This window comes from Aspergillus nomiae (genome assembly GCF_001204775.2).
Source record: "Aspergillus nomiae NRRL 13137 chromosome Unknown contig00661, whole genome shotgun sequence".
Taxonomy (NCBI): Eukaryota; Fungi; Ascomycota; class Eurotiomycetes; order Eurotiales; family Aspergillaceae; genus Aspergillus; species Aspergillus nomiae.
The window spans coordinates 1-10,706 of NW_015378716.1; the positions used below are offsets into that span (position 1 = coordinate 1).

Below are 10,706 nucleotides of genomic sequence, written 5' to 3' on the forward strand. Positions count from 1 at the left end.
ATATAGTATTGGATCTTATATCCATTAGAGTGGATATGCCGCAGTCTAATTTATCAGAACTTAATATCAGATACCCAGGTGTAATAATATTATAATCACATTACTCAATATATTAACCTAATTAAATTAAAAAAAATATAATTAACTAAAACCTTAAAGCTGTTACCAAGGCAGTAAAACTGTACTGGCAGAATATCAATCTGTAAGAAATTATCTAAGTATGTCTACATACACTACGGAGTGGAGTACATTGTTGTTCCGTCAAATATCCATTATCCATATTCACAGATCATGTACTGGTTTTGGTGTCACCCTGTACTTTTAGACAAATACATCAACTTATGGCTAACAATATACATGTTTTCTGAAAGCTTTATCTAAGGTCTGGTAGGATGGAGGTCCTAGCTAGCAGACAAGGATCTAATTAGATGCCATGGAAGAGCACGCGGGGCTTTCCCCTCCCCTGCGAATGCCAACATGCGAATAGGAATACCATACCCCCATTTAGTCTATAGTTAATTTTGAGACATCCGCCGGTATGTTGAAGGTGTAAACTTATCAATCATCTCACCCTGGGGTTAGCTAGAATATGATACTTGCTTGTTTGCCATATACTGGCTTTTGAATCCCTGCGTGTATTATATCAGAATGTAAGTGAGATCTGATATATTGTTTGCCTGTGATTGACCAGGGCAGGTCTACCGACAACTATTTGTCTATATCAAAATTCAGGCTAACGAGCAACCCCCATCTCCTTCCCTTGCCATCTATGCTCGATGGGGCAAGAGCTGATACTCAAAATATGGATGATAATGAAACTGGGCTAGCGGTCACGTCTACAGTTACTTCTTATTCACCGCAGCCTGACAACACGAGTAGACCAGAATTTGCAGTATGTATAGAGGAGCCACCGAAAATAATCGAAAGCAGCACGTATGTTCGGAATAGCAGATTAATATGAGCTCCATAACAGATACGATTAACAAGTTCCAGGCGCAGTAACGTCGAAGAAAGACTGGAAGAGGATGATGATGATGAGCCTCCAAAATCTAGTATACATGCACCCCCTGGCTTCAATGACTTTGTGGGTATTCCTTGCATATACGTTTAACGCCCATGCAACATGCTCTGCTAAATCGTACCGAACGTAGATTATATATTCGCAACAGTCATCAGGCTGCATAGCTACATCTCGATCAGATGCTTTTGCGGATTCCGAGAGGGAAAGACAGCATATCCCCCCCCCTGCTTTTGGTGGAACAGAAAAGGTACTCAATTCCTTCTAATGCCATCTTTGGGTAAACTAAACCTGTCAGAAGATTTTTAACAATCCATTATCGCCGCCACCGCTGACTACTGCAATTGAGTCTACGAAAGACTGGTCTGAGCGAGCGACTCCTCGAGCGCAGACAATGCGAGACTTTGACGATGAAATCGACCAAAAATCGCATTCAGGCAATCTTGAGGGTAAGGTAGCCATCCACCCCGACCTATGGGGCAACGATCGCTAGAGTCAGCACTGAAAGCATAGTAGATATACTAGAAGGGACTGGTCCCAAGAAGGCTGGCCGGCAAGTGGGTGAGACAGGCACATTCAACTTGACGATCGAGCACTTCTCCGACGGAGAAGCCGAACTGAAGACATTGAAGATTGCCTTGGCTGAATGTTGGTCCCTTTGCAATACTTTGGCCAGTTTGAGCTATATTCACCGACAGCGGTCCAATTCCGGGGCTGACATGCAAGAAGAGACCTGGAAATCATGTTGGCGGTTATGCCAGGAACTCTACACCTGCCAGAACAAAAACTACACATATCAAATCAGCCCTACACTTGATCTCTGCCGAAACTTTTGTCAAACACTGTTTGACAGTCGAGTTCATGAGAATGAACTAACGGATTCGGTCCTTCGCGTCAGCTTTGAACTCAACAACCACCTGTATAACACGCACGATCGAGACTTGCCCGACGCCTTTAGGGAGAGGACATTAGATTTCTATATTACACTGTGTCATCGTCTCATGAAACAAAGAGCTCTGGTGACGGAAATGGACTCTTTGTTAACCGCATGCTGGTCACTGGCGGAGATGTTGTTCAGCATACGCCAGAGTAAGAAAGGGGGATCTCGTTTGAGCGAAGAGTTACTCGGTTCTGCTGTTCAGGCTTGCTGGGAACTTTGCGATATATTTCGGGAGGGGTGGACGCAACGGAGCATTCGCGATTCTGATCGTGGGACGCCGCGGCCGAGCCAAGCGATATTTAATCAGATTGAGCAGCAGACCAGCCAACCCTGGCACAACCTCAGAGGCGAGTTCCCTGAACCACATCGGCATCCCGAAACGCCAACAACTATCTTTGAGGACGCAACCTCCATTTCTCCCGACGAAGAGCCAATTCCAAACATCTTCGTTTTAGGCCAGGGATCGCCAGCCCACAACTCCTGTGTGAAATGATCGACCAATTCGTCCAATATCTCGACGCACACCCATTCTTCTAAGCAGACATCTTCGACAAATACGGTGACAATTTCGACTAATGATCCAAATCTATCAAATCTTAGGATCTTAGTGACCAAGGCCGCAACGAATAGCGGTCACCATCGCAACAGACCACAGAGTCTATTATCCTTTGTAAAATCTCGTTCATCGGATGTATTCAGCTCGTTGTCCTGGCAAATGTCCCTTCTTGCAAATCACAAAAGACCCGTTGGATTTGACCCTGTGTTCCACAATGCTGGCCCACAGGCCCAGGCGAGTGCATTGGATATATCAAGCAAGGGCCGCCCAAGAAATGATGCAACGTGGAAAGTTACCCTGGCTATACGACCTTTATCGCCTTGTGGCTGGGTTCCATGTAGAAGAAGCAATAAACTGGAAAGGCCCAGTGCTTCAAACGTAATACTACTTATCCCCCATCTTACTATATTCTGGCAGTCTTTCTCCTCTCCCTCTAGCTTTGCTAGCAACCCGTAAGCCTGGCCGATAGTAATGTGATATGAAAAGAAAGGAATTGGGGTGGGAGAGGAGACGAGTACAGATAACTATTTTAATTTATCGCCTTTGCCTAGCTGACCTAGCTCTTTATACTACCCTCCTAGAGAAGACCGAGATAGGACGCGGGGCTGGGTAGGATCGCAGTATGTATGGTGTATTCTGAGCAGGAAAGATACTCCTTCTACTAGACTTGATCTGTTATCTACAGCATTCACATATCTGTGGCTTCTATAACGGCAGTTTGTGTTCTTCATTCAGTCGAGGTTGAAGTTCCCAAAACTAAGCTGACAACCAATATAGCCCCAACACATGAGTCCACACATCCTAGCAGATCCCTTGTCATGCGAAAATAACAACCATTAACCTCCTCCTTATTTTCTATAATATCTGTAACCCGAATATCAGAGTGCTCTTACTACAATAAATATAAGCCCTACACATTTTTGATACTATAAATAGTATAACTAAATTTAATAGATTCACCGCCATTACCGATACATAAGAATTCGAAGCATCTGTATTATGACATAGCCTGTCGACGCTGCGTTGATGACGGGCATTCGCGGCCGTTCTGCAATAGCAGGCAGAGAATAAAAGCACAGCCCTTCAACCGCATGTTCTCAATATCCATCAATCATCAGGATACTCGTCTTTGATGTTGCTCACAAAAGATCGAGTCGCTTCGTTCCATCGCCTGAAATGCCTCCCTGCGACTGCAGTAAGGTTTGTAGGGAGCTCAGAGATATCGGGAACCAGAAGCTCAATGTTCTCCTCCGCCACATACCGCACACTTCTATCCTCGACGCTAGAGCATGGGTCAGCCTGACAGTGCATTGCCAATTGCACATAGGAACATACAGAACGTGGTAGAAGCTTTGATGCCTTCCTCCCTGCAAACGATCAATCCCCATCCTCCTCATCCACTGCTCGCCTGCATCGCATTCAGTGTCCCAACCGGTTATGATAGCTATGTAGTTATACCGGCGGTGTCGGAAAACCTGACCAATGCGGTACTTCACATCGCATCGACCAGGAAAACGTCGTTTCACCTGCTTTGGAATCTCGTCCACGGCCCGCATGATGTGGAGACTTTCTAGAATATGCTCATATTCGAGCAACCCACGAAATATCGGGACTACATACTGTTCGACAAGGTATATATCAGATGGAAACTCCGTGGCAAATAACTCCATTAGCCAAGGTAAATGATGTCGAAACTCGGCCGGCCGAGAGGGGTCAGAAAGAAGCATTGTTGACCAAAGGGCAGCGTACTTCGCACTAACAGTATCCACTGCTTCTAAATGCACATCTAGATACTGAGGCATGCGCTGGACCGAATTCAATATATTCTTGCTGCACCTTAAAACGATTTCCGAGGTCCGAGATTCGCCTAGAAAGGTCGACTGTTCGACGGTAGATGCCCCCAAATAGTTCAGCTGGCTTTGCAGATTGGTGACTGGCGTCTCTCTATCTGAGCGAAATGGGTCCATATAAATAGGATCTCCACAAACTCCGGGCCCCAGCACATTGCCATTTACATCCAGTCCTGGTGGAGGTTTGACAATAACATGGACATGGAAAGGGAACCCACAAGGTCGAGCATTTAGGCCAAGCCTCTGCGCAACATAGCAATATATAGCCGCAGACACCAGGGGGAGCGAATTATGGTTCGGGTCATTCAGTGCGACACCCAAGAAATTGTGCTCTAGGCAATGATACTCCTTATCTGGTTGAATACCAGTCAGGTTGTTTGACTTCAAATATACTGCGATAGTCCTCGCCTTATCGCGAGTTGTGAGCATATTTATACTAGGGTATGATGAGGAAAGTCGTCCAACGATTTCATCCAGCTTGTTAGTTATCTAGAGCTTGATTAGCAATCACTACCCATTTTTAGCAAGCATACGCACTTCGTCAAGGCTTCCATATCCGCTCTCTGGTATGAAAAGGTCGAAAGCGCCCAGTGCTCGTTCCAGTGCTACATTCCCACCATTCCTTAGTTTAGCCCATATTGGCAACGCAATACTCCGGTGTAGACAGGTCAGGAGCACCTTGCCATAATACCTTTTAGTCGTCACCACAGTTCGGTCAACGAAGCTCAATGGAGAAACAGGTATTTAAGACAAACCTTCTTGCTAGATGGTCATCTGTCTCTAATTCTGATGAGATGTTCCTTATAAGTGTATCTTTAACATCATACCCAAGGTCGATAAGTGCATGGAACTTTTCGATTCTCCCCGTTTGTCCCGCAAGGATACTGTCCAGCAGATGACTAGCAGTGCAGTCCGTCAGATGCCTAGATACATATAAGGCCTTCCAGTCTACCGCATGGGTGGGAGCCGACAATTTTTGTAGTATATCATGTGTGCTGTCCCAGTACTGGAAATACACTTGGCAGTAAAACCGCCACAATAGAGGCTCGCTGGTAGCACGTTCGAATCGATGGGCTGTCTGCTGCAAAGCAGCCGCAGAACAGGGGTGGCTGTAGCATAGGATAGTGTGGAGTATCTCTTCAGGAACACTGTCGAGAGATAAAACCATTCCGCTAGAATGTTTCAATCGGAAATTGAATCGATGTAAGCTTTACCCCTCGGGGTGGGGAAAGGTGGGTTATGTGTAGCATTAAGATTACATTCCGCTGGGAGGGCTATCATTGGCCTTGGCTGAACAGGGAGGCATTATTCAATCTTAATTATGTGGCTCACGTTTGTACTTTCACACTCACATGTATGCAATTTTCACCTGTCTAGAGATTGTCCAGTGTTCAGTATCAAGCATAGCTACAAACTCTATATAGGGGATGGTTCATGAGACATACACGCGCGCACACACACACACACACATGTATACCTTATATAAATATAGCCGCCACCTCGCCAATTTCTGTACACCACACATGATAAATCTAGACAAGGCCGCAATCCGCGCAACCCGCCACTGTTACATGCCCTTCACTTCGAATCAAACACCATATCTTGCTGTGGTCAATCATCCATGGGACAGACGCACTCCTCGAACAGCCACGAGGGACCAGGCTCGACCCTAACCCAGCCAGAGGAGAAGAAGGTAGATTATTACGAGCTGCTGCAGGTTGAACGAAATGCATCTGGCGACGAGTAAGTCTTAAGCATATAAGAAAGTATCTACTAGGAAGATGCTTAATCGATTTGATACGCTAGGATAAAAAAGGCCTACAGAAGAAGGGCTCTAGAACTGCACCCGGATAGAAATTATGGCAACGTGGAGGCTGCTACCAGGCTGTTCGCCGAAATTCAATCTGCGTACGAAGTTCTCTCGGACGCCCAGGAGCGTGCGTGGTATGACTCGCACCGCGATGTCTTCCTGGGAAGCGATGGCAAACCAGAAGGGGCCGATTATTCGTACGATACGCGGATGACAACCTCCGATGACGTTCTGAAATTGTTTTCAAAATTCAGTCCTCGGATGGACTTTACAGACGCGCCAACCGGATTTTACGGTGCCTTGCGTGAGACATTTGCACGACTTGCCCTAGAGGAGACAATGGCCTGTCGCTGGGAGAATATCACGTGCATCCAGTATCCTACATTTGGGAACTGCGACGCCGACCCTGAAGAGGTCGTACGTCCATTCTATGCTGCCTGGGGCAGTTTTTCTACAAAAAAATCATTCGCCTGGAAAGATGTCTACCGTTACTCCGAGGCACCAGATCGTCGCGTTCGCAGGCTGATGGAGAAGGAAAACAAGCGTCTTAGGGAAGATGCTATTCGGGAATTCAATGAAGCTGTCAGGTCGCTTGTAGCTTTTGTGAAGAAGCGCGATCCCCGGTACAAGTCTAACGCACAGAATGAATCACAACGGCAGGAATTCCTTCGTCAATCAGCAGCTGCACAAGCAGCCAAATCACGAGCAGCAAACCAGGCGAAACTTCGTGATCATGTGATGCAAGATTGGGCGAAGGCAGAAAGTTTGGGTGAGGAATCTAGCGATACAAGTGAGGACGAAGTTGAGTACTTTGAGTGCGTTGCGTGCCATAAAACCTTCAAAAGTCATAATCAGTTCGAGGCCCACGAACGCAGCAAAAAACATATAAAAGCTGTGAAACAGCTACGCCGGGAGATGAGAGCACAGAATGAAGAGCTGGACCTTAAAGGAAATGTTTCTAACCCCGAAGAGCCCCAGTGGGATGATTCTACGCGTAACAACCCACAGGATGATCTGGTGCACACTATGGTGTCACCAGTGCAACAAACACCCGATAGCGAGACAAGAAATAGTATCAGAACAGACAAATATACCTCTGATACTAGTGTTGAAATTAAACCCGATGAAGGTTCTTTGACGCACACAGATTGCCATGGGGACTCTATGCCAGATCTCAGCGAGGCTGATTATGTACCTAGGAAGTGTGTTGAACAGCGATTAGGTTCCCAAACCACGTTATCCCAACAAACAGGAGAGATGGAATCACTAGACAGCCTGTCCCAACAGTTCTCAACGACTGAAATAGAGGACTCGCAAACAATTACACCAAAGGTGGGAAAGGCTAAACAAAAATGTGCGAAAAAAGCCCAGCGTCAATGAGCCAGCTCCAGAATATTAAATATGCCACTTGCTACGCTATTTTTCCCTCAAGGTCACAACTGTTTATTCATATCCACGAGTCTAATCACGCTCAACCCTTACCCATGAGCGATACGCAAAAAAGGAGGCAATAAACAGAGTAAAGACGCTTGCTTGTTGTCTTTCCTTATCCGGGCCAGAGTTTCACTACCATTACAGGCTTCTATGGTCGGGATCAGGTACACTGGAGGCATCATTATATCGTCCAAAATCCAGGCATGTCTTATTTTTGTTTTATTGGAAATCATGACATACAGTTAGTATAGCATATATTGCTAGAAGTGGCACGGATATTCTTTGATGTGTGAGACCATACTTATTACTCGACGAGGTAAGCCTACCCTAGGCCAGCCTTGGAATTTTTCACAACATGCGCGACTGGTAGCAAGATGCCCTTATTGTTAGTGGCACCAAGAGCTGTTCCCGTGCTCCAACCCATTCTTTCCAGTATTTCTCTTCCCTTGTTTCCTGCCCCAATTTCGGGGGCAGATGCGCCGACGATATCACCATCCATGTATGAAACAGAACTGTCAGGACGACCACGAGGAGGTTTAGCAGACTTCGCAATCTTTCGATCCCAGGGTTTGGTTGCGGCGTGGTTAAATCTTCCCTTTGAGAATATTTGGTCGATAGAGGAAATGGTCTTTTGCGTGTGCCTCGGAGTCCGGGAATTCTTGTGCAGGATAGGAAATCTAGAGGACCCCTTGCCTCGTGACTGTGAATTTAAGGACAGCGCATTTGCTAGATCATGAATCAGTTTCCTACGGTGCTTGGTCATAGGCGGAAGAGCCAAACTAGAAATGCAGGTTAATCAATAAGCACTTATCGCTGAGTTCATGGAGCAACAAAACATACCTGGTTCTTGACGACAGTAGGAAAACGCGTATCTCCATCTTCAAGTCACTAAAACCCATGCCATTTGTATATTTGCTTCTCAGATCTGGGTCATTTGCCCCTCGACCTAGAAGGCCTTGGGAGCGAAGTTCCTCTCTTTTCTGTTTTCGGGCCTTCTTCTTCTCTCGGTCATTCCGCCAGGCGTTCTCTAGTTCCAGCTCCAATTCACTGTCTGATAAGGCCAGATCTGGATTGCGATGCTTTCCTCTTTTCTTTCTCCGAAGACTTGGCCTGCTGAAATCCATGATATCCAAACCGTAGTAAGGGTCAATTTCCAAGGCGTCAGCGAAGGCAGTGGCCGAGGCAAATATATCACATTGTGAATCTTTGTGGTTCCGTTGGGAAAGGGCGGGGTGCCCTTGGGCCTTAAGTCCCTCGATGTCTAGGTCAGTATCAAGAGTATTCCCTTCGTCAGAGTCGCTGGCTTGCGAGCTGTGTAGATCCTGATTGCTAGCTGAGGCGGCATCGTCAAGCGGGTATGATATTGCATCATTACTCTCGCCATCTGCTAATTTCAGTATAAATTCTGTCGGCAGAATCACTTTGCGCTTACGTTCCGACAATATGTCCCTACGTGGATATTTTCCCTTGCCGGAATGACGAATCGAATCACAAATGGCCGCATGGGCCGCGAAGTTCTGAGGTAGCATCTCTATCCCATGCTCGGGCTCATGCGTTGTAGCACCAGCTAGTGAGCTATGTAGATCTCCGTAGTAGTTTTCGGCCATGTTTGCTATATAGTCAGCTAGTATGTCATCATCTTCGTCTTCCGATGTCTCCTGAGCAACTTTCTCCCCATATGGAATAACAGTCTTCGTCTGCCCGATATTTTCCGCTGTTGGTGGGTTTCTCTGTGGTAGCTCATATGTTGATATGCCATCGGATACCGGACACACCCTGGACTCCTGTGCATGTAGCCTTGCGTCGGGTGGCGATTCGAGTTCTTTTGGCGAGTGGTAACTTGTTTTGGAAGCCTTCACTGCGTGGCCTTCAACGATGATACGAGGTCTTTCTTCGAGTCTACGCCGCCCATAGAACACTATTTCATCTTCACTAGAGTTGTCACACTCAGATAATGATAATGCGGTGACGGGGTCTGCAAACCCAGTGTGTGCACCAGTTTCGCCTGATGAGTCAATAAAGAATAGCGCATTGGGCATTGCTGGTTCGTTTTTCAAGTCCTGTGCATCCTCCTTTAGCTCGGCCCCTCTTGTGGGCGGTTGCTTGTTGCTTTCTTCTGTCCAGGGACCGCCTCCTTCACGAGCCTCTCTCTCGTTATTTTCATCTCGCTGGGTGTTGCCTGCGCTCACAAAACGGACTCCTTGATGGCGTAGATTGGAGCCAGTGCGCCACAGATTCCGACCCTCTGTGTTCCTTGCTTCTTGCTGCATCGTCAGGTGCCCTGGTTGGTGGTCTTCGAGAAGTCAGCTAATAAGCGACCTAACGCTAATCATTCCTGGAGCAGCAATACCTATACTGGACTTCATCGTCGGCTTCTGCCTCTTGATTCGCGCTTTCGCCTTGCTGTGACGAGCCATTTCGAAAAGTGTTTGGTATTTAGTTGGTTCTGGATGTGTCGACGTTCTTCTCTGAGCTTGGCTAAATTTATGGGGTACAGCATGGGTTTGTAAAACCTGTGCATGGGGCAACCTTAATAATCAGGTGTATCTAGCAGCTAACGTAACTGGCAAGCACCCTGCGCAGCTCTGTAATCTATGCAAATCAGCTATTTTTACCACTTGAATATCTCAGCAACCACAGATTGTAAAGTTATAATATTGAGTATATAATATAGTATAGAATAAATAAGAATACTAGTTTTTTTTCTAAATTTTTTCTTTTCAACTTTATAGTATAAATTAAGAATATCAAAAATACCGCTGTAATATATATTATTGAAAAATATATAACTTATTTAATACTCTCTACTTTATACATTAAGGACTAAGTACTATTATATACTATATCCAAATTTTATCTTACTATAGTCTATAGTTGTTGAGATATTCAAGTAGTAAAAAGTAGCTGATTTATATAGACTATAGAGCTGCGCATGGTACTTGCCAGTTACGTTAACTAGCGGAACTGGTAAGCGGCCTCTGGAGAGTATAGAAAATAGCACTTTTTAGAATTCAAATATCTCAACAATTAGAGGGGATAGCAATATAATATCTAATAGACATATATATAGTCTATCTTAATATTATACAGATTTTTAA

The 10,706-nt window shown here is 45.7% G+C and overlaps 4 protein-coding genes across 4 annotated transcripts; 2 read left to right on the plus strand and 2 right to left on the minus strand.

Annotated features, from left to right (window-relative positions):
* Positions 1-769: 769 nt before the first annotated feature.
* On the plus strand, positions 770-2,451 carry ANOM_011389 (uncharacterized protein; the record flags this gene model as incomplete). Its single annotated transcript, XM_015556645.1, has 4 exons — positions 770-933; positions 994-1,084; positions 1,317-1,467; positions 1,535-2,451. 4 exons carry the CDS (start codon positions 770-772, stop codon positions 2,449-2,451), a joined length of 1,323 nt encoding a protein of 440 aa, XP_015401142.1.
* A 1,170-nt stretch (positions 2,452-3,621) lies between these two features.
* On the minus strand, positions 3,622-5,532 carry ANOM_011390 (F-box domain protein; the record flags this gene model as incomplete). The annotated part of the gene is made up of 4 exons (XM_015556646.1): positions 3,622-3,796; positions 3,850-4,853; positions 4,902-5,055; positions 5,120-5,532. 4 exons carry the CDS (start codon positions 5,530-5,532, stop codon positions 3,622-3,624), a joined length of 1,746 nt encoding a protein of 581 aa, XP_015401144.1.
* A 439-nt stretch (positions 5,533-5,971) lies between these two features.
* On the plus strand, positions 5,972-7,554 carry ANOM_011391 (putative C2H2 finger domain protein; the record flags this gene model as incomplete). Its single annotated transcript, XM_015556647.1, has 2 exons — positions 5,972-6,107; positions 6,171-7,554. The coding sequence occupies exons 1-2, from the start codon at positions 5,986-5,988 to the stop codon at positions 7,552-7,554; spliced, it is 1,506 nt and encodes a 501-aa protein (XP_015401143.1). The 5' UTR covers positions 5,972-5,985.
* Positions 7,555-7,930: 376 nt separating this feature from the next.
* Positions 7,931-10,025, minus strand: ANOM_011392 (putative R3H and G-patch domain protein; the record flags this gene model as incomplete). The annotated part of the gene is made up of 3 exons (XM_015556648.1): positions 7,931-8,387; positions 8,449-9,901; positions 9,959-10,025. The coding sequence occupies 3 exons, from the start codon at positions 10,023-10,025 to the stop codon at positions 7,931-7,933; spliced, it is 1,977 nt and encodes a 658-aa protein (XP_015401145.1).
* Between the last annotated feature and the right edge of the window lie 681 nt (positions 10,026-10,706).